Raw genomic sequence first — 24,507 nt, forward strand, 5'->3', positions numbered from 1 at the left:
ATCTTCAGCGCAACCAAAATTCAATTGCAATTATTCCCAATAGTGTCTTGTTAAGGGTAGAGATGCCATATAATTCTGTGCCTTAGAACTTCATCATAATATCTTGCTTGTGACTGCTAAAGTACAAATACAAAGAAAGAATTTTCCTACAGTTTGGAAGGAGAAAACGGAGTACTATGTGAAACACAAAAAAATGAGGATTAAAAAGAACCAAGTTCAAGCTCCTCCACAGAGTTTATTATACAGGTGTTGCTAGAATGGGAGTTTTAGGCTCCCCTCAGTGTCCTCAGGGATGTGGGCAAGTGGGCACATACTTACACCAGTGATGGGAATGTACAAGTATACGGCAGTATTGGAGGAAAGTGAACGCACAAATGTGGGAAGTTTGCGGGAAAAGTATGGAGGTCACCCCACCCCGACTTTGCCTTTTGAACGTATGGGAAGCGACTAACCTGACGGCTAAGGAAAGGATCTGGGTTTCCCTTGGGAATGTTGTTGCGAAACGTAATATAGCCAGAACTTGGAAGGGCGACACGATACCCAAACTACATGATTGGGAAGCAGATATGGACTGGTGTATGCAGACGGAGCGGGTGGTCTATGACGGGAGGGGCTGCCCCCAGAAGTGGACCAAAATCTGGGGTGACTGGAACAAAGCGAGGGGAAGGCTGTGTGAGCAGTTTCTCGATCCCTCTATACAAGATCACATGACTCCGCGATCTCATTGGTCAAGATGTTATAATGGATGTTTTGTAACGTGATGGAGATGTTGGACTACAAGGATAGTTCAATGCAGTTATGGTACTTATGGACTATGTCACTTTATTTTATGCTGTCATATGTTTGTTTTGTCAGTAAGAAGATTTATTTAAAGAAAAAACAAGTTTAAGAACTTTCAGAATTTGAGAAGCTCACTAATAGATTGCAGATTGAGGGGAGAGAGTTCTACAATGTTGGAGCCACTGGAAATCTCGGTCGTTCAAATGAGGACATTGAAAAGAAGCCAACTATTAGACATAGAAAAAGCACCATGGCCGATATTATAGACTTTGCCAAAGCCTTACCAAAAATGTATCTACTGATCAGACAAATGGTTTTAAAGATTACATCAGATTGGGAGCAAGTAATATTGACAAAAGTGGTTGCGCGAGACAACGTAGAGATCTCCAAACTCATTCTTTCAGCATAGTTTCGATTTACTAGTAATCACTGAAAAACAAATCTGGGTAAACACAAAATTACCAAAATCCAGACATGTGCAAATTAAAGCAAATACTGTGACATTTACTCTCGATGGTACGAAAACTGCAAAATGGCAACATCTACAGGAAGATGCAGAATAGGATGACAGCAAACACGGAGGTTAAAGATTTAATTTATTGCTGAAACTGACGCCCATGTTCCTTTAACAGCACTAGACAGCACCCTAGTAATGTGGGTCAAAATACTTCTAGCCGCACATTAATGTCTTTGTAATGTTAAGTCATTATTTACAAAGTCGATTAACGCTAACAAGTGGCCAATTCTTCTGAAAAGTGGTCAGTATCCTCGAATTCTGAAAACACAACTGAAGAATTGCAATCATACTAATTTAATTAAACTGCGGCTGGTCACTGAATGTATGAGTTTTTGCCCATCCAACCTAGGAGACCGATTGTTCCAACAACTCAACACTTTCAGGGCTTAGCCATTTAGCTTGATATCTACAAAGAGCAGCGGGTCAACATGAAAAAGTCTGCTTTCCTGGATAACAAAACACAACAGAGGAAAGCCACTTGACATGCATCATATATAGAGGATCAATATAATTTTAACCCGCCAAAAATATTGAAAGAACACCTGAAATAAAACACAAGCACTTGTAGAATAAATTAGGCCCAATCGAAGCAGTCTGCTTATCTAAAGCTTGCGTCCAAAAATCGTGAGCTACACTGAATACTAAGTACCTATACCTGGGTGTTCAGAAGAGGGCTTACTTGTACACTGTCGGGGTCATAAGAAGAAAGTCCTTCGGCAACTATACTAATATGCTTCGCTCCTGATATGTATGTTAGATTACAGTACTTTTAAAAAGAGGAAGTTTCATCTGTTCGCAGGAACAAGCTGTTTTTAATCACATATGCCAATGCTGGTTGTCAAAGAAGAGTTTTTGAATATAGACATTGAAACATAAATTGCTCTCATCCAGCTGAAAGAAGTATCTTCGACCATATTACATTAATGCTCCTGGCCCACATGGACTCTGATCATTTGGAGGCGTACTCTGCATGAGAAGATTTGTGGTCAGAATGGGAAAAAAGTGTTATTCCCTTCTTGACAACTTACACAAACGAGACTACACAATCAAGAAAGCAGATGGAGTTGCCAACATATCTGCATTCAAGGTGGAAAGGAAACAAATAGCAACATTTAACATTTTCATCTGGTTGTCTTTATTATAAAAACCGTATCACATTTAGCAATGTGCCCAACAGTTAAGTGTGTGTTAATGTAATCTTGGTCTATGAACTAAACATTTTTCTTCCACCAATCTCCAAATGTTTAATCAAAGCCCTATCCTTAAACACACTAGTAAAAAATACTTTAAGCCTGGTTTCTCGAGGTCGGTGCAAAATTGTTCAGCGGCAGTGTGAATTAATCAGGATAGTCTTTTAGGACTTGTTAAAACGGTCATTACATTTCTATTCTCACTCGTAATCTAGATCCAAGAAGGCCTTGTGCTGCAGTAATGCAGGAGAATGGAATGTATCCCACTACAAAATAGGGAACATAATGTAGCATTACTGCCAGTGTGTGACAAGCTGATGTAGATTATGGAAATCTAATTGCAACAAAGTACAAATCATTGTAACAACTGTTAGGAGTAAAGCCGGTGTTGCTTGAAATGAGAAAGTCCTTATAAACCAACTCGGTATTCTTCACGTTGAACGAGATGAACATGTGAAGATTGACATCCAGTAAAATTCATTTACAAGAACACATCCCGACAATTCTGCCCCGCACTTTAATACGGAGAGGATCATAAAATGACATCAGTAGTGCAGATCAGCACACTGACTTGCAATACAAGTGTTCACGCTTTCAATAATATTTTATCCAATATTTGAGGCTTGCAGTTTGGAAGAGACACGAATTCCGCAAGTTAAGTCATCTGGGGATAATTAAGTGGGCTGATTTAGAACCAGGTTTGTCCTTTTCCCTGAGTTTCAGGATGTTCTGTTATGGTGTCGCTTCAGTTCTTCTTAGTCTTTGGCGTATCGTACTTCCTCTTGCTGGAGTACCAAAGCAATAATGGGATTCCGATGGACGGTAGAGTCATGACCCCAAAGGCAGACCAGTCCAGCTATGTATGTGAAAGAGAAAAATAATTGGTTAACTAGGCTTTTAGACTTAAATTCAATTACAAAACAGGGAAATGTAAATCCGGAATTTTGATGACATTTTAAATATGTAAGCTCACCAGGATTCAACCGTTCCTACCACAACACATACACATAAAATTAAAGATGCTTCCAAAATGGTGCTAAAGCTAGTTTTGCTCAGCGAATGTATTTTTTATTCCACATCACAACTGTAATCTAAAGTCTTCTTAACCTCTTCCATGCTCATGACGTCTCCCAGCCGTCATGAGTCACGATGGGCGTGTGCGGACGACGGCCGGGAGACGTCATGACCACGCCCACGACTGGAATGTCCAGCACTTCGGCAGCGCTGCGGCGGAATTTGCGCCGCAGCGAAGAGGTTAACAAGAAACAGTTGAACTTTATTGAACAAAAAAGAAAGTAGATAGGATCTTCGATAGAAACAGCTTTACAATACATGATCTAGCACAAGGTTCCCTCACATAACCAACAAGCATTGGCATAGCCAATAGGTTTCGCCTTCGGGACCTTATAAGTGTTTAGCCATGCAACAGTTGATGTTGTTGCACCAAGGATATTGTGCTGCATAACCAAGTACTTATAAGGTCCCAAAAGCGAGACCTATTGGCTATGCCAATGATTGTTTTTTCATGCCACTGGTGACAGCCCTGTTATACAATTCGTGTTTGTTTTGCTTAATTTAAGACTGTTTTATGCACATCAAATGCAGCATAAATGTACCTAGCTGTGTTTTGAATATCACCTGGGTAGAGCACCGGCACTTGGAGATTGTGTCTGGTATCTTAGGTATTCCAGCTGCTGAACTTGCCATCGGGGCCAGTAAGTGCTATGTTGTAACCGGTCCAAAAAGCCTTCAGTAACTGCTTGAAAAATGTCCTGGTAAATGCCAAAATGCAATACCTCTGCATGGTCTGTTGTGGTAACCACTGTTTTTCCACAATAATTTAAACAGGAATTAAGACCTAGATAATCCACTCATTTGCCTCACTTTGAAAATTTAATGGGGCCCCGTCCAAAGGTTTACCATGGCATAAGAATGCTCTTCGGTCTGCTTGTGCTTTTCAAACATGCTGCATTCTTCAAATAGATAATACTTTAATAGAGGGCAAAGCTGTTTTGAGAGAAAACAACCTTCAGCAGCACAGATTTACTGTTACAGAAGTGTTGTGCTGTAGTTATCTGTGCCCTGAAGCGCATACCATGTGCTGAGCACCCCTTCTCCCTCCAGACTGTACTGCGTGCTTGACAGATATTGATGAGCATGAAAATAAAAACAGCAGGCACTGGCATGCTTCATATTCAGGCACGTGTTGATTGGATATGACGGGATGGATATGACGGGATGACGGGACACCACGGTGGTTCATTTGCCCGCTCTGGAATGCAGGAATAGTGATTCTCAAGCTGGTGGTCGATTAGTTGATTAAGACATTCAAGGTGGAATATTGAGTCGCCTTTTCTCTTGTCTGGGGAATGGTGATCTGGTAATCCATGAACTTGCCACTTGGATAACGCAAAACTTATTGTCTCATATGTATAATATTAATTTTAAGGAGTGAATGGTGATTATACAACCGCATTAACTGGTTTTCTTCCTAAGGTTTCCCTGTACTGCACAATGGGTTATCCGGGCCAGTTGCTGATAGACAACCCTTATGTTCTATTGTTTAGCTGTTCATTTGCCATCTGAACGTTGACTAAAATGAAGTGTATGTGGTTGCTTGTGAGTGAAACGCCCTTCTGTTGAGTTACTTCGATGTTTAGGGAATGCTGCGTGTATGATCAGACTTGTGATTTTATGCATTTTGTGGCTGAAATGTGTGTAGCATGTATGAGTACAGTGGTGTGGTACTTCACCTGGGTTAGAGTGCCAGTGCTGTGTTGCCTACGTCTTTTACATCTGATGGTTGCTTCTCTGCAAACAAGGTTGGGAACATGACGTGGTTCAACTTGAATGCAATGCGCAAACGGCATCAGCAAACAAGCAACAAAAAGATGCGCGGCCGCGAGACGCGCTCTGTGGTGGGGGAGGAGCATTGAAGCTGAGCAGGCAAGACGGAGGCGCAAAAGTGAAAGCAGGCTGGCGAGTGGTGTGCGATGTGCGTACACCATGACGAGAGAGGAAAGTCATATGGCGCCTCTGCTCGTCATTGTGCGCGTAACCGCACGCCAGTGGCCAGCCAGCTTTGGTAGGACTTTAAAAGCCCACATACAAAATGTCTCGCTGACAGCGCATGCGTGTTGGCTCAGCGAGACCTAAAAAGCCCTGCTTAACAACATCCAGTGCGTGATCAATTCGTTCAGTTTCGGAAGATGCAATACAACCTCTCTCTACTAAAAAAAAAAGCAGTTCACCACTTAAGGAAAACCAAGACATTTTCAATTGCTCCAAGTGCACTCCTATTATTGCAATTCCATCTCAGAAAATTATATTTTTTTGTTGGCTGTGAAGTACTTTGTTTTGTTTATGGTCAAGATTCAAAACCGCCAGTATGCTGGGATCCCACAACTGTGCAAACTCTCAAAGTATAGAGATGTATTTTTTTTGCTACTGATGGATACACTACAAGAAAGTGGTCATTCTTTATTATCCATTTCTAGGCAAACTTCTTAAGTGTGGCAAAAATAGTTATCCCAAAGCAAATTTTACTTTTAGGAACCTTTTTCCCCACTATCTGTGTTCCCTTCCCGTTTTATTTTATTTATTATTATTATTTTGTTTTATTTTTTTAAGGTGGGGAGACATGCCCCCTGCCCCACTTTTTTCAGTCCAAACCCCTCTAACCTTCTCTTCATTTGTCTTTTGTCATTTAAAAAACATGCTGCTCAGGAAAATTTCTGCCACGGTGACTTCAACTTTGTATATGAGGGGCATCTTGGAATGCAGGTTTAGCAAACCTCTTGTTCCTCTTCCACTACACTTTCAGTACACATCCTATAAATAGCATATTTCGATTTCAGAGAGCTGCAAAACTTGGCACTTTTATCCCTTTTAAGGACGACTTTCAGTTTCCTATAGTAGATGGCATCTTTAAATGTGAAATATATTTTCCCTGTTAGGGGCCAAAACGAAAAAATCTGTGAGGGGCTGTGTAACTTATCTACACTAGCTCTGTACCTAATAAAATTTGACAAATATTCCATTTAACCCATTTATCAATAATGAGGAGTATTTCATTAACTCCTAATGCATTATTTTTTAATTACAATCTTAGATATTAAAACGTTGCATACCCTGTTTAATCACACAGGTGGAGGCTACAGGGTCCCAAAATTATTCATTTCCTTTATGGTAAAAGCGTGTATGATCACAATGAGTCTCTTAATGTGATTTTAAAAACTTGGCGGGAATGGCGCCACAGTGGAACAGATTGAGACAGCACAACTATTTACGGCAGGATATACCCAAGGTGTAAACTGAGAAGGTACTGAATCTCCAGGACGAGAGACAAGTAACATCCCAGTAGCTAATCTATGACAAACTGATATGTCCAAGAAGTCAACAACAAAAAACAAATCAGTTTTGAGAGGCACAGAAGATATCTGGCAAAGTAATTAAAAAACAGTATAAGTATCCACCAAAGAAATACTTACAAAATGGGGGGAAAAACGCCGGTCAAATTCCCTTTGAGCCAGAATGCCACCTTGCCCTGGAGCGCTGGTGTATCCCACCTGCATGCAGATCAAAGCAAAGTTAAAAACACAAGACATGGTGCTTTGCTCTTGGTTCTCTGTTAAAGTATGCCACTTTGCAAGCAATGAAAACCACTGCCATCCAACTTGCCAAACACTGCAGGTTTGACATCTAAACACCACCAGGCAGTGTAAGTAACCCTCTCCTAACACTTCATCACCTACCACCACTTGACTGCACGCACACACTATTATATTTCTAGGTATGCACTTGTCCATTTCTCTTCTATTGCCAAACATTACCTGCTCCCATGTGTCTGAGCTTCCTTTCCGCATGCGTAAGTAGGGACACCTTCAAAGAGCCCCTTCAATGCCGGTGACTGAAGAAAAGCTTTCCGGGATACTCCCACCTTTCAAATTGCCATATTCCAGCCAACACAATCACGTTCACGTCCATCAATGAATTAAGTGCAAGGGTAACTTAAGCAGGTTTCACAAGTTTTACCGACAAGGGGCAATCTCAGGAAAGGATTTGTAAAATAAAGGCATATATCGCACTCGGCAATCACTCCTCAACTTCCCCAGGATTGCTCAACACCTGTCGGGTGATCATTATCTAAGCTTGTTTAGGACATGGTCGGTCTGTACACCTGAGAGTTATGCTAACAGCACGCTGGGATTATTGGTTTGCCAGATTAGCTGTGAGTGCTGGGAAGGCTTCAGGTTACTTGTAAGTGACACTCCAGGGTTAAGTCTGAACTAAACCCCGGGGGGGGGGGGGGGGGGGGTGTAGGCGGTCGAGAGGAGGGTTGTCCCATTAGGTTACATACACAGTCATTGTGGCAAAAAATGGAAAGGTCAAATCAAAATGTAAGTGCACAACTTCCCTCCAACATTTTAACCTCTACCCCACGCCACTACAGAAAATCACCTTTAGCATGTCAAACAATAATACAGTTCACCCATATTGCCCCAAACATCACTCGCTATGCCACAAGTACCACCGCATCAAGTATTGAAGGCACAAAGCACACAACATGAAATTAGAGCCCCAAAATAAGGCACTAGGATATCGATATACCCCATTCCCTACACTGTAGATCACCGATCTCCACTCACTGTCACTGGCTGACTGAATTGACAGCTGCTCCTTCTCTATGGAAGCGAGGCAAGAGCACACATTAAAATGAATAATAATTTTAAAAAAGAACATTAAAGCTACCCCTGCTACAAATGTCATGCCCTGGCAGGACGACTACACTCCACTAAAAAAAAAAAAAAACAAATGCAGGACAGCCTACAGGTTAGCAGTGTAAAAATTCCATGGACATGACATGGTAAACTTTGCTAGGGCAAAAAAAAAAAAAAAAAAAAAAAGAAATAGCCCTTACAGCAGAACTCATCCAATCTTCGAGTTCTAGACCTACTGCACAAATGGTAGCCGAAGACATAAAAGTACACCCACACTTCCTCCCCTCCCACGATTCCCATTACGCCTAAACACCGTGCTTTGCCCACGTGTTATGGTGAGGACACTACATGGTATTCCCTTCCATACAGCTAGCCATGTACATAGTCTATGTATACTCACCACAGACTGTGCTCCTTCCTGAGCTACATATGTGAGAGTGGCAGAGGTGAAATTGAAGTATCCAGCTTTGAGAGGCCTCAGGACAACAGTGTGGGTAACATTGCTCGCTCTAGGAGGGAAATGAGTTAAGGAACCATTGAAAGAAACACCAGCAACATTTTGCAAAGGCAAACGTCGCTATGACAGATGTGTCTTTTCCGATACTTGTCGGTTGTCTATGTGTGCTCTAGTAAAGAGAGCAAAAGACAATTGATGGACGGAATGCAGAATAAATCAAAACATTCACCCCCAGTCAAGAGATCTGGGTTAAATCCATCATTCTTTTGCCGACCATGCCACCCCTGTTTAGACCTGGCTATATGCAAATCAGTCTTGTCCCTGTGCCTCATTGGAACAGTCCAGCCCGAACTGCCAAGCCAGGTCCTCCCGGGCCAGGCAGTTCGGGCTGGATTGTTCCCATTGGGTGCAGGGTCAAGACTGATTTGCATTTGGCTGGATCCAAACTGGAATAGCATGGTGAGCACAAAACGATGGATTAAGGGCCAGATCTCTGTACTGGGGTGAATGTATGACATTGTTCTGCATTCTGTCCATCAACTGTTGTTTTTGCATTTGTCACCCTGAATGGGACGGGTATCCCAGACGTGGGTCCCTTGCTCTCCATGCCACTGGAGTCAAGCTATCCTGGCTGATGAGGGGTGAAATGCCTAGAACCGGTCCTAGGGTTCTTGTTTCCAGTCCAGGGAGGAACTGGCCTGGCAGTTCGGGCTGGACTATTCCCATTGGATGCAGGGTCAAGACTGATTTGCATATGGCTGGGTCCAAACTGGAATGGCATGGGAGCAAAAAAACGATGGATTTAGGCCCAGATCTCTGTACTGGGGTGAATGTATGACGTTGTTCTGCATTTTGTCCATCAATTGTTCTTTTTGCACTAGTAAAGAGAGACGGGGGTAAATCAACAAGAATAAAATAAATTCAAATCCATCTTAGAGCCAATCCTAGCTCTGCAATTAAGGGCCCACTTGCCATACCACCAGGCCATAGAAAACTTGTGTGCACTGGGACCCATGTCATAAACGTCAGAGGCTTAGCTGGTCGCCTACTGGTGCGAAGGCAGGCAGACAGCCGCCAGATTCACAGTAGCAATGCCACAGCCATGTAGTTAGTAGCCAGGTAGACTTCATTGGCTGGATCGAGGAAGACTAACAGTTCCCTGCTCCAAGGCATACATAGGGGACACTTACTCGATCCTAATATCTTTTTATGCAAAAGGCGATTCTCAGAAGAGAAAATGTGTACCTACCTAACAGAGCTAAAATATAAGAGGTCTCTTGGATTTCAATTAAAAAAAAGTGTTCAACAACGAAATTACTAACACTGCTACATTAAGGTATCACCTCACTAGTCAAACACTGGTGTGGCATGGTCCACATACAATAACTGAAGTGCTAAATCTGGTGCAAACAGAAAACCTGCAACTCGAAAATGTAGTTTATGTTCCACAAAACAAAGTGCAATTGTATCTAGCGCAACTCCTCAGACATGCTAGTTCACACAAAAAGGACATGACATATGGAGTCAAGAGGCACAAGGATACGGTGCAATCCGGTCCCATTTCACAGTGAGCATTCCAGAGACAATGCCAAAGTCTTCTGGCGGGAAAGAGTCATCAGACAGATCCACATCAAGGGCAGCGCTGAAAAGGCAAAAGAAAATAACAGTTAAAAAAAAATAATAATAAAGACAAGAATGACCACCAAGCAGGGATACAATTCATTAATCAACAAAGATAAGAGCTATAGAAGTGAGCTTCAGCTGTTCTGTAGCCAGTACACATTAGTAAATGAAGTTTCTCCGCAGAATAATTGTAAACACCAAGAAAAATAGCAGAGGAGCTTATGAACAAGCGGGAAAGTCACCCACCCAAAACCCTTTCAAAAAGAGACTGAACTGTTGTTAAAGGGCATATTTTCCCTCAACAAAACAATTAGGTATATCAAATTGGTAGTGCTTACATAACAAGCGGGTCTGCGACATAGGGCATTATACCATGCCACCGAGTTTCTGAATTACTTTTATTCCATTCACAATTTATCACGTGGTTCATTCGTGTTAAATGTCACATGCACATCATAACACAGGAGCAGTTATAGCAAAAAATGTATATAAAACGAACTTTTTTGCGCAATAATGCAAACTAAGGATAACTATTTCAAGGAAAAATAAGAACTACTAACTACCAGAGACCAAACCGGCATGACAGAAAAAGTACGTTGTAGATATGCAAGTCTTGTAAATCTAAATTCTTACACTACCTGCCACCATGTAAGCCCCCTCGCAGCACCCGACTACACACCACATCAACATTACATGTTGCCCCACGACACAATCAAGTGGGTGCCAGTTGCCACCATTCCTGCTCCAGCCCACCCTTCGCCCGACAAATGACAGCTTAGCTGGACAACCACCAGGCTCTTTGGAAGACGACGCAGAACGTGGAAGATGACGCAGAACAAGGGAGACCTACAAGGTCTAGCCAAGGCACCTCTGGCAGCAGATCACAATGTAGCCCCACCCAAGAGATCTAGAAAAGGAGCACCGTCTATAAGGAAGGTTACCATCCACTCCAAGGAATGGCAGAAGACACCTTTTACACACCATCACCCACTGAGTGAAATGGTAAGTTTATGCTGCCGTCTGCCTTAGAAAAGCAGCACTTTAACAAAAGGGGAGGTCCACGTTAGCCTTGGGATGGAGAGAAGCTCTGCTGACGAGGCTTTAATGAAGCGACTCTGGGACAGGAAGGAACAAACCCTAAGGCACAATGACATACATAAAGGGAAGCATACACAGAGAGTGAGACAGGGCTAGATTACCAGCTAAGCGGGGAAAGGGCATACACATGGGAACATGTCATGCAAACTGGCATTGATGCAGCAAGAAAAGCAGATGTGAGAATAATGGTCAGTAAAACACCATTTCAAGCACTAGAACAGGAAAGCATAATTCAATGTACGAGACACTTACAAACAGATGGGGACAGAAAATTAATGCATATGAAGACAGAAAAGCACATGAATGGAAAAGACTGATCAATACGACGCAAGGTGTCGAACACAAAAGCAATGCCAACCTTGCATGCATCGGCAGAGCAGTATGAAAACAGGCAAATCGCCTCAAAGGGCATGGAAAGACTGGCATGGCATAGGATAAGAAAAACATGAAAAATGAGGAGGAAGCCGCAACCAGCCAGGAAGGATCAGAGCCATGAACACAGAGCAGCAAAACAAACAGGAACAGGCAAGCAATCAGTTAAAAACAATGCTTTTATCTTTGCAGCCCACAATGATCACCTCCATTAATAAGCAGCAAGAAGACATGCAGTTTGCAGTTAATGCGCTTTGCAAAAAAGTCTAACTTAACTAATATAAAATCTTAACATGTTAATACAAATCAATGGGCTGGCTCCCATTATGTGACTGATCGGTCACCACAACTGTCAGCGAATAATGAGCGTCTACAGACACCAACATGTTAGTTTAGTTGTCCAAAGGCCCAATGACTTTTTTCTTTTCTCTGTACTGGTTAACCAATGACCCGGCAAAGCCTACGGACAGCTACCTGCAACCCAACATCGCAGTGTCCCATCTTGTCCCACTTTGGCGTCAATGGGCTTACGTTCTCAATTAGAGACCACACAGGAACTTTGGTAGCCAACAATGGTCCACCTCGCCTTCAATGTTCTACGGATCCACATTTGTGGACAGGACTGGGGACGCGCTGTCCCAACATTATCGGCTTTATGGTTGGATTTTCTTTTTTTGGGGGGCCTTGGTGACGGGGGGGGGGTGTAAAGTGGAGAGGGAGCAGAAAGCAGGGGGCGAATAAAGGCAAGTTAATGGGTCCTCACCATTACTATGGTGATTACTACGCTCTCAAGGAACGTTAGAGGCATGAATACCCCTCAAAACGCAATCTGATCTGGAAATAGCTTACAGATGAACACTACGATATAATAGCACTGCATGAGATCAACCCCAAGAGATCCGAAGATCATAGACTAAAACACAGCTCGTACCCGTTGATATATAAATCCTCAGCCTCTACAAAACATAACTGAGTAGCCCTCCTCTTTCACTCTTCTCTAAAGTTTCAACCAGAAGACTATAAAACTGACAAGGTGGTGAGGGGGGTACTAGTAAAGGGCCGCATCAGGGGGAAGCCATGTACAATTGCGTCAGTCTATGCCCCCAACACTAACCATACGCAAAAGAAACAACTGATGGATGGAATGCTGAACAATGCAAACATTCACCCCCAGTCACAAGGATGTGGGTTTAATCCATCATTTTTTTGCTCACCACAACACCCCAGTTTGGACCCAGTCATATGCAAATCATCCTTGACCCTGTTCCTTATGGGAACAGTCCAGACCGAACTGCCAAGCCAGGTCCTCCCTGGACTGCAAACAAGCATATAGAGACCGGTGTTGATCCACTGGATTCGAGCTAGCCTGGCTGATGAAGGGTGATGCCCTGAAACTGGTCCCAGGATGCATCACCCTTCATCAGCCAGGCTAGCTCGAATCCAGTGGAGCAACACCGGTCTCAGGATGCTAGTTTCCAGTCCAGGGAGGACCTGGCTTAGCAGTTCGGTCTGGACTGTTCCCATGAGGCACAGGGTCAAGACTGATTTGCATATGTCTTGGTCTAAACTGGGTTGGCATGGTGAGCAAAAGAACAATGGATTTAACCCAGATCTATTGACTAGGGGGGTGAATGTTTGATTTGCTCTGCATTCCGGCCATCATCGGTGTGTCTTTTGCTTTCTCGACCTAAGTGCGCAGGGTATGCCCTGACGTAGGTCCCGGGCTCACTTTGCCACTTGATTCAAGCTAGCCTGGCTGATGAGGGGTGATGCCCCGAAACCGGTCCTAGGATGCTTGTTACCGGTCCAGGGAGGACCTGGCTTGGCAGTTCGGGCCGGACTGCTCCCATGAGGCACAGGGTCAAGACTGATTTCCATATGGCTGGGTCTAAGCTGGGGTGGCATGGTGAGCAAAAGAACAATTGATTTAACCCAGATCTATTGACTGAGGGTGAATGCTCGATTTGCTCTGCATTCAGTCCATATCTGTGTTTTTTTCCCCAACACTAACCAGGAGGCATTCATAAATCTCACAATGTGCATGTTGCGGGGACATTGCTGAGGGAGACACAATCTTGATGGGGGGGACTGACCTCACTTGGCACTCCGGGACCGTCACCACACACCCACACAGATCCCCTACGGAAAGCTTCCCAAAAACCTGAAACAAGCAATTCAAGAAATTGGTCTTACAGTTACCTGGAGGGAGGCACACCCAGAGGACAAAGATTACACTTTCTTCTTCCACATCCACAATACCTACTCTAGACTGGACTACGTATTTATGAGTCAAGCTTCAAGTAATCAAGTCAGAGATGCCACCATACACCCCATTCTGATTTACCACGTTCCAGTCTTATTAGCGTGGAACAACCCTGCACCCAAATTTAGAAGATGGCTCTTCCCCAACGCACAGGCCCTTGACAAAATACTTCAAGATGCACTAAGAACAACCATCAGGGAACATTCTCAATTAAACGACCCTCAAGACATCTCACTGGCTAACAATTGGCACGCGTTCAATGCAGTTGTGAGGGGTCAATGTTGGACTTTGATGGCCACCCTTAAACAGAGCCACAGAACAGTTGACCCTAGAAGGGGGAACGGAGAACCCTAGAACACACCCATTAACCTAACCCCACACTAGCCCTTCACAGAAACTGAAACTAAATGTGATTTATTATAATAGGGCAGAACTGACACTACTACGCCCTAAGCAGACATCGTACGTTAAAGGCAACAAGGTAGGGTCGCACCTAGCACGACAACTAAGAATTAAGAGAGAGAAGGACTATATTGGAGACATACAAGAGCCCCCAGATGCGGGAAGACCTAGGAAAAGCTTGAATATTCAGAGACTTCTATAGTACACTTTACTTAGCTGACCAGCCCAACATAAAGGCACAATCTGATTACCTTAGCGCTGTGGCTCCACAAGTCACCCCAACTCAGAATGAAGAACTGGGAGAACCTATAACTTACGAGGTACGTTAGGCATTAAGGGGGCTGGAGCTACACAAATCTCCAGGCCAGACAGCCTGACACAATTTTACAAAACTTTCAGCGCAGAATGAATCCCTCATTTGACTGCCCTTTTTAAAATCACATCACAGACTCCAAGCAGGTGACACATACCAAGCGTGAAGCACTTATAACAGTGATCCCTAAACAAGGGAAAGATCCACAATAATGAGGTTCTTATCGCCCCATAGCACTCCTCAATTTAGATGCTTAACTATATTCTAAAATACTGGCCACACAATTAGAGAATTTGATGCCGGGACTGCCCCATCCGTACCAATAAGGCTTCATCAAGGGCAGACAAACGCATGACAATGTGCACAGAGTAATACACTTAATAGAGAAGAATACTTAAAATCAGATCCCTGCAGTATTGCTCTGCTTAGACGCCGAGGTGTTTGATCGGATGGACTAGCCCTTCCTTTTCCAGGCCCTTCAGAGGTTTGGTTTCTGTGAAGCATCTATAAATATGATACGGGCTAACTTCACCGCTCCAAGTGCTAGAATACTGATCAATGGGGTGAGTGTGGATCCCTTCTTATTGAATAGGGGGACTAGACAGGGGTGCCCGCTATCCCCACTCCTCTTAGCGCTTAGTATTGAATCTTTGGACACAAAGATAAGAGAGAACCAGACGATCAGGGGTATCGACTTTGGTCCAGATGAACGCAAGATCTCACAGTTCGCCGATGACATCCTATTGACACTTACTAACACGCAGCGATACCGGATATCACTTGGGGAGGAGCTGAGAGGTTTCGAAGAGGTGGCTGGTCTCCGCATTAACCTACCCAAATCCTCTCTCCTTAACCTGCCATTATCAGACGCGGAGATGGGAGCCCTTGGGGCTACAACCCCATTTCAGTGGGCCAAGAAAGAACTAACATACCTAGGTATAAAATTGACCCTCAGGATCTGAGGGCTATTTTCAGCTAACTATCCACCTCTTGCGTCACTCACAAGTCAATCTGAAGAGATGGGCGCCGCTATACATGTCCTGGATTGGTAGAAAACACGCCATCAAGATGGTACTACTTCCGAACTTTTTACACCCGTTTCAGAATTTGCCCATCGACCTAGAGAGAGATTTCCTACAGGGAGTCTATACACTCCTTAAAAAATGTATTTGGCAAAATAAAAGACATTGTCTCCCCTTTAACCCCCTACTGAAAAAAACAGACAAGAGGGACTGGCACTGCCTGACCTGGTCCTCTATTATAAGGCAGCCCAGCTCAGAGTTACTCAGAATGGTTCCAACGCGAGTCAGACAAACACTGGCTTCACATGGACAGGGCAATCACAGGCAGGGTAATATGGGATGACCTTTGGAAGCCGAAATCGGACCGCCCTACTAATGCTTACATAAGCACCCCCACTAGAAAAACCCTTAAAACCTGGGACGACGTACTGAGACGGAGCATGGACCACTTTACACTCGCCGTTCACCCCCATACACCAAAACCCAGCTTTCCCACCAGCACTAAAGTCGGGGCCCTTTGACGCATGGAAGGAGGGGGGATGCCTAACCATATCAGACATTTTTCATAACTGGGACATATTAACTTTTGAGCGTTGTCAACGAGGCTTCCACCTTCCTAACACAGAATACTTCCACTACCTTCAGCTAGGCCACTGGGTCATGCAACCTGAGATTAGAGAAGGGACAACCAGGGAACTTATGTCACTAGAACGCTAAGGGATAGAGACCATCAAGGGGGCCATATATTTTCTTTACTCCCTCCTACTACACACACTACCCTCAAAGCGCCCGAGCCACCTCGAATTCTGGGAACGCACATTAGGTCATGACACTACAGACACACAATGAAAGGCCTTATGGAAAGATATATGGCGGCACAATCACGCTCTAGGGCAACGCGAAGCCCACCATAGGATACTTTACGACTTATCTATACCCCACCAAATTAAAAACGATATTTCCTAACACATCAGATATATGCTGGCAAGGGTGCGGGCTCCTGGGCGACTTTTGCCACATATGGGGGGACAGCCCAAAAGTCCGTCCCTTCTGGGCGAAAATCCTAGCCCAAATTAAAGAGGTTCTGGGGTACTCCATTCCTGACATCCCCGATGTTGTGCTCCTAGGCTTACGAGACCCAAGCATGAAATATCAAACAACACAAGACCAACCCATAATGTCACTCTGCCTAGGGGCGGCCAAGACCGCAATTGCTGATGCCTGGAAGAAGCAGCCCAGGCCATGACACAATGGCATGCACATTTGTGGCAAGGGGTCATTATGAAGCGAATGAGACATCTTTAAAGACGAATTAAAATTTTTTTTGAATATGCCTGGGGCCCCTTGATCAGCTACCTATCTAGAGGTCTCCCACTGACCACCTGCCCCTCAAGGGGGAAGAGCATTGCACCTCTTACAGTTCTAACCACCGACACCATCTCCACTAGAATACACTCCAGAGATTTGTCTGCAACCCCACGTCGCTCATGTCTCCTGATAGGCCAAGTTAATTGGTTTCTTAGGTTTTGCTCTGGTTTCTTTTTCTCCTTTTCTTTTTTTCCTCCAATAAATGTTATGCATTGCTGAAAGGTTTGTTCATTGGATCTTGGCTCACAGGAAGGGGGAGGGATGTTGAAAATATTTTTTATAACCACTCTGGTAATACTTGAATATGTATTTAAGGTAGAGAATACTTGACAAACACTGTACAAGGATATAGATACCCAATGGCTATAAAAGTGGACAGTGATTGAATGTATTACCATGCTTAATGATTTGAAAAATCAATAAAAACAAGTTTGACAAATAAAATCTAGCCCGGAAGGTACTCCATCTATTGAGCAATGCACGTGACAAGCAATTTCAGTGTGAACCCATAGAGCCCCAGGGCTCTGGAAACCTAGGGACTACCCTGAGTAAGACAGCACCTAGCCATTCAGCAACCATCATGCATATTAATCGTCAAGAGACTTAAAGCTTCTCATCTTACTCCTCTCTACTCCTCGTCCTCTCCACCAACCTTACTTTGCAATAAAGACAAATGTGGCCAAATCTTGATCACATCTACTTCTTGAAGGCGAGTACTATCTCTTTGCATTTCTTCCCAAAAAAATTCAATAAATGTTTTTAACGCAAACAAAATAACTCTTTCAAGGCTTTCAAAACTCGAGTCCTATCTCAGTAATTTTTAGGTCTCGGCTCGAAGGCTGCGCTTGCGCAGTCTTGCTCCGAGATTTAATGTTAGGAGTGGGGCTTTAACCGGCCCCTTTTTTTTACCTCTTCTCCATTGGCTGGTCTCTGAAATACTGGTCAGCTATTGGAGAAGAGCATTGTCTCTCCAAACAAGCCCCGTCTTTTTCGGATTCGGTGGCGTGTTTTTTACTTTCTTTCTCTCCTCTGGAATGTAAACATTCCAGCCAATGGCAAGAGGAGAGAAAAAAAAAAAAACACGCCCCCGAATCCGAAAACGCCGCTGCTTTTCTCCGAGGCATTTCTGCTTGACATCGGAGAAAGGCGGTGGCGTTAATGGCGTCCTCTACCCCTGCTCTCGGCTCCCGTGTTCGGCTGCTGCTCTGGTCTCCTCCCCCCTGTCCTCTCAGGCTGGCCCAGCGTGGGGCTCCCGGGGGCCTTTTGTGCGCGGTAATTGGTTAAAGATATATGGCAGCTTCGATTACTGTAATTACCGTCAGAGGCCCCTTATGTTGTTCGTTCCTTGGAGGATTCAACTCCTGGTTTTTCTGATCTTCAGCTCCGTTCAAAGAGCATTGAGGCGTAAAGAACAAGGGCACTGAGGCGTTAGAAGAGCTTGTAAACCGCAATGGCTTTGTGACGCCAAAGGGTTATACACACAGTCAGGGCATTGTGACGTCACAGGAGCGTGAGAACCAACAGAACAGGCTTTGTGACGACAAGTGGTTATGTAAATAATCAGGGCACTGTGACATCAGAGGAGCGTGTAAACCATAAGGACGCCAACCGGCTATTAAACAACCAGGGCATTGTGACGTCACAGGAGCATGAAAACCAACAGAGCAGGCTTTGCGACGACAAGTGGTTATGTAAACAACCTGGGCATTGTGACGTCAGAGAGGTATGTAAACAGCCAGGGCATTGTGACATCAGACGAGCGTGTAAACCACCAGGGCACTGTGATGCCTGCGGGTTATTAAATAACCAGGGCAGTGTGAGGTCAGAGGAGCGTGTAAATCACCAGAGCAAACGTCAGAGATGGGATTTACGGCGTCTTCGCTCCGATATCAGAAATGTACTGATATGGGTGTAATTCAGTTGTAAAAATATCACAAAACATGAGCGTGTCTGACACAAGAGAACGAAAGTGCGTCCCCGCACAAGAAAGGATGCAGGCGGATGACCCGAGGCATGGTGAGAGGGTGGGGGCGGGGTTAAGGCATATAATGAGTACTCCCCGTGGTTCCGAAATTGAACATCTACCCTTCTTCCGTCAATGCCTTAAATCCGAGTTGAAGCCCTCGATTTAAAGATGACATTTAGAGGGCGACAGCTCGACAGAATGGGCGTTCCTCACACCAGCCCCCCCCCCCGTGTTTTCGTCTCTTCAGATGAGCTTGGCTGTTCACTCCTCGCTTCGAGAGTTGTTTTGTCGACAAGCTCTCATGTGATTTGTCAGCCAGATGCGTTTCCCCCTCACCGCAGGGACAGCGACGGAAAATGTTAATGCGATTTGCATTGTTTTATCAGTCGATTTGATTCCGGCAACAAACGGAGGCGCGAGGCCCCAGCGACGGATTGATGGATGATCTAAGAAAAGCCGTGTTGTGTGATCCGCCTGTCACGAGCCATTTATCTCCCTCGTTAAAAACGCGCTTATTGACAGAGCAACCGCCGCCGCCGGTGGGTCCAGCAGCCGAATATATACTGCATCGCCTCCAATAACGCCACCTTGTTACTTAAAGGGGCAATTCTCGTTCCCCGGATCTGCAATTCCAACAAGCACTACCGACAGGCATTCTAGAATGTTTCTTCGATGACGTTGGCTTGGGTGCAAGACCTACTGTGGCCGTGACGTCATTCATCGAATGGCCCCTATACTATAGATTGTGCACTAGCAGGCCGCGTACTGACGACTACTGGAGTGAACGGACCTCGTTTTTGTTTCTTTTTTGCAGTTTTGTACAGAGCAACTTCAACCCAAAGGTATTGGAGTCCTTTACAAGAGCACCAGTTGTACTATTACATAAGGACACATTAATTTTTAGGTATCGGCTCGAAGGCTGCGTGTGGCTCTATGGGTGGCTCCATTTGTGTGTGGGTTGCTCTATGTGAGTGGCTCTGTGTGGGTGGCTGTGTGTGTGGGTGGCTTTGGGTGTGTGGCTCTGTGTGTGGGTGCAAATGCAATAGGTCTCGCATTTGAGAGTGATTAAGCTATTGACACTGTAAATAATGCAGTTTCTTTAAATGTTTTAAAAACAAAAACAAACAAAAATAATGTCATGAGCAATGCCAATAGCTTTAACTTTAACAATGCCGAGACCATTGCATTTTAAATGCTTGTTTAACATGGCTCTCAACTAAAAGAGGATCTGCATTTTGGGAAGGACAAGGATGTGATTAAGGGAAACTAAGATGAAATATGAAACCTGTGTGTCTCTGTCAATGTAAGAAATGTGGTTTTCTTCACCGCTTTGAGTAAATGTCTGCTTTGCAATTTTCAAATTAGCACTCAAATCACCCGTAATAGCCTCCAAATACAACCATTTGGAGAGAAAAGAAAGAAAAAAAAATCAAAAGCTATTAAAGCGAAAGCAATTTTTTTTTCTTCTATTGATATACTAGGATCTGTACATGTCTGTGCACTTTAGTTGCAGGTCCTTGGAAATACGTGCCATTTGTTCCACTTGAGAGCAGTTCCAATAGCGATAATTACCACTGGATGAATTTAAAGAGTGAATGCTAGTTTACCTCACGATCAATGCATTTTGAGAAACACAAATCAAGACTTGTACTTGTAGCGGTTTAGGTTGCTTAAAGAAATGCCCCAACTCACCTGGAGCCCACGTTGTAAATGTTGTACTGCAGGGTCAGATCTTTGCCTTCCACGGCATACCTGTTCAAGAGCGTCTTGGAGGCAAGCAGCCGGGCTCCCTCTTCACAGTGGACAAAAGCAAGGGTGGCCACCAGAGTGACGAATAAGACCTTCATCTGCAAGTAAAGAGGAATTTTTAATGTTGTAACAGCAAAAATGGCAAGCTGGTTTTAACAAATCCTATTCGATAAGACAGCAAACTATTAGAGGACAGAAGCAAGCAACATCCTTTACTGACTGAAATGTGTAGTAAATCCATGTAACCAAAGCAAAAGGGGTAAAAAAGGGAGTGGAAATCCAGTAGTTGGGTAACAATTACCCAATTTTGAATTGAAGTCATTGAAAAGGAACCATCAGTTGAAAGACTTAGCACCAACTCCACACAGGAGATGTTATGAAACTATATTTGCCGAAATCAACGACCACAATCAGATTAAAGGCAATTATGAATAGACATACAACTTGCTTGTGGAGACGGGGAAAATTTCAATCGCAAAATAGAATAGGCATTAAAAAAGATGCTTCCCAGATTGCTCTGGCGATGTCACCATTTCTGCACCGATGTTGTGACGTTAGGAATCAGGGGAACCCTGTTGATGGCCATAAACAGATATCGTACATACTTTGACTCAAACTGAAAAGACTTTGTTAAAGGACTAAACATCAGCACGAGCTTCTAGAAGTACTTTCTTGTCACAGGTGGTGATTGAGCGGTGCATTTAAAAACCCAATGGTTTCAAAAAGTATTTTCACAGTGTACATCATATTATCTAACGGTCTTAACTAAATAAAAAGTTTAAAATGGATAAGGAAGAATAAAATGGGGAGAACGCCCTCCACAGAAAGTGACAAACTGTACCCAAAATATCATTACGCCCCCCCCCCCCCCCCCGATTTCTGTAACGGGATAAATACTTAATTGCAACATCAAAGTTAGATTAAAATGTAGCAATTTTGTAACTGTAAGGTGATTTATGTAAATAAGCAAAAGGAAAATAACGCTATTTTGCCAATATTAAGAGCCTATCACAACAATCAGGCGCACAACACAAGCCCAAGCCATGTAGTTGGCTCAGCTCTGCAAAATTACATCAACATGTTTTTATAAAGCACGAAATTGCCAAGGCGTCTTGGCGATAAGCGTTGCTGCTGGAGACTACTAAGGTAAATCTACTGATAATGTAAAGAGAAAAGCCAGATCTTTAACAATTTTCTGAAAAAATATATACTGGATTGAGATCTCAAAACAATAGGTAAGAAATTTCACAACTTGCAGATCAAAAAAGAAAAACTTCATCTCTTGATTGGAGACCTCTACTAAATTTAGCAGTGCTAGATCTTAAAATACGATTCGGCACTTGCCAAGAGAAGGACTGCTGAAAATATGCAAGACCTCCAGTGTACAAGGCCTTGTGAACAATACAGAGGGCTTTAAATGTAACCCTCTCGGTCACTGGTATCCAATGGAGGTCACGAATGCCCTTGGAGATCGAGCTGAACCTGGGGATTTTAAGAATTAAGCGAGCAGCAACATTCTTAAGTTTCACCTGGTACATTTTGGTATGCCTAGATGAAGGGCATTGCAATACTTTACTCTAGATAGAACCAACAATAACAGTCTTCTACAAGTCTACCGGAATAAAAGAAAACACCTTCCTCAGGATCCTAAGGAGATGGAAGCAGGAAGATGTGAGCTCATTTGTATGATCTGAAAAGCAAAGCTTTTCACAATATTTCAACTTAAATATTCCATCCAGATTTACGCAAACTAGTCAAAGCCACACAATCATTAAATATGCCCTCAAGATTAAAGACCACCACAGTGGAGCTTGGCGGCTGCGCAGAATAGGAAATCTATGCAAGCGGAGTTCTTTGGTGCAAAAACACAATCCTCAACACAGATCAATAACAATAATCTAGTAGACGACTATCCAATACAGTTCATTACTAAATAATATATTGTTTAATTCTAGCACTGCTGAACATTACCCAATAGGATGCACATCTAAATGGTATTATTAGGCAACTAAATACAAGGCCAACAGATCAGTTTGACTCCAAAAAATCTTAAAACGCATAGGAAGCCCATATCAAGAAATTACAACTGGGCGATTGAATGGTAGAAATGGGCTATACTAGATCAGTTTCCCAAACATCTGTCACCAGAAGAATTATCGAATCCCATCTCAAAATATCAGTTAGGTAAGCATCGGCTTCAAACGCTCTTAACCTAAAAATAAGTCTTCAATATATTAAAACGGTAATATGGCGTTTGTGGTATTGACCACATTGGAAAGAAAAGGAAAAAACACATCCTTTTTATGGAAAACAGAAAGGCATTTCAAAATTGTTACCACAATTTCTTTGCATGACCTTTACTGCCTCGTAATTAGTTTATCGGAGTTACTGTGCCCGTATATCGATATATATATGCAATTTTAATTTGAATAAATTGTAAAAATTGTGATAAGGAATCGCCGACCGCAAAGAAACCGGACACGTCAGTACCTTAACCAACAGTAGAGGGCAGTGTTGGGCCGGCTAAGGAAACCTAATCGGAGGTGGTTAGCTGACGTGTCCTAATATGAAGATTCAATATAACTATCAATCTAAGACGAGTAGGACAAGCCATCTGAAATCAAAGTAAACTTTTAAACCTGCGGAGTAAGGACTACGCCAGCCTCCAAAATTGGAAACGTCTTTTTTAAAACGGAGAAGGATCGCAATTGTGAACGGCCACACCTGAAAGTCCAAGTATAAGCGGAAAAAAATGCAACCTGGGGAATGTGAAACAAGTGCGAGAAATCAGTGTGTAATGTTTCTGACCCAGGCTTCCTACTTTGACACGCTGCCTACTCTTGGAGCGTGGTTCCGTCACCAAGTTTACAAACTCATCAGTAGTAAGGTTATCAATACTAGATATTTCAATTTTCAAAAGAAGTACACTATGTTACACATCATAGTGAGCAATTATACGATTCAATACATTAACAAGATAGGTTCATGCTACAGTTTCACATGATTGTTTTAAACCGAGCTCTCCCTCCATGTCCGAAGTTGGTTATAGCCTGATCAGCCCCAAAGCCCTTGATGACGTGTACCTAGCGCCTAACACAACCCCATCGGTGAGCGCACTGTGTAAGGACTCCACACATAAAATTACGTGCACATCAGCCACCTCGTTTCTGATCATCACAAGCCTCAAGAGTATGAAGCCTCTACAATCACTGCATCCTAAACCCTCCACCCATGCATTACCTAGACCAACATACCTCCTCCCCCATTCATCTATCTGCTCTACCACAGTCACCAAGTATCCCGTGAAAGTGTCTCACGGCCACCAAGTCCCTTTGTAACATCAAAACAAGCCCTCCTTGCTCCAGACCACTTTTTGCTGACGTGTCGTTTTAAGCCATGCGAACGTCGCCCCCAACTCCTTTGCTTATTCTGTCCATAACAAGAGGGCTGTACTCCCTTAAGCACTGTGCTCTGAAATGACACAAGGCACTTAGTGCTTCAATAATACGGTGCCTCACCTTAACGACGTCTGGCACTGTCCACAACATGAACAGGAGGAAAGGACGAGTGCGCGTGCGCGTGAGTGAATAGCCCTGCCTGGAGGAAGTCCCGCCTACAGGAAACACAAAAGAAAAAGACTGGTGGGTCGCTCACTAATCGTAGTTCG

The 24,507-nt window shown here is 43.6% G+C and overlaps 1 protein-coding gene across 2 annotated transcripts; it reads right to left on the bottom strand.

The window, feature by feature from the left end:
* Positions 1-2,408: 2,408 nt before the first annotated feature.
* SSR2 (signal sequence receptor subunit 2) lies at positions 2,409-24,480 on the bottom strand. Of its 2 annotated transcripts, none has more exons than XM_085639047.1 (6): positions 24,359-24,480; positions 20,784-20,938; positions 10,208-10,306; positions 8,608-8,716; positions 6,978-7,055; positions 2,409-3,343 (listed from the first exon to the last, which is right to left on the bottom strand). In XM_085639047.1, exons 1-6 carry the CDS (start codon positions 24,386-24,388, stop codon positions 3,233-3,235), a joined length of 582 nt encoding a protein of 193 aa, XP_085495173.1. In that variant the 5' UTR covers positions 24,389-24,480; the 3' UTR covers positions 2,409-3,232. The 2 variants fall into 2 exon arrangements, with proteins under 2 accessions (XP_085495173.1, XP_085495174.1); XM_085639048.1 differs by having other exon boundaries at positions 24,095-24,361.
* Between the last annotated feature and the right edge of the window lie 27 nt (positions 24,481-24,507).

This window comes from Triturus cristatus, chromosome 12 (genome assembly GCF_964204655.1).
Source record: "Triturus cristatus chromosome 12, aTriCri1.1, whole genome shotgun sequence".
Lineage (NCBI taxonomy): Eukaryota > Metazoa > Chordata > Amphibia > Caudata > Salamandridae > Triturus > Triturus cristatus.

Bases quoted from the DNA above. Each gene is read 5' to 3' on its own strand.
- SSR2 (XM_085639047.1), bottom strand. From the start codon at position 24,388: ATGTTGTGGACAGTGCCAGACGTCGTTAAG. The intron at 8,717-10,207 runs GTATCCTTGTGC...TTTCCCTCCTAG, and splicing joins AAATGGGACCGGATTGCACC to AGCGAGCAATGTTACCCACA. The intron at 3,344-6,977 runs GTAAGTATTTCT...TCACATACATAG, and splicing joins GGCGTTTTTCCCCCCATTTT to CTGGACTGGTCTGCCTTTGG.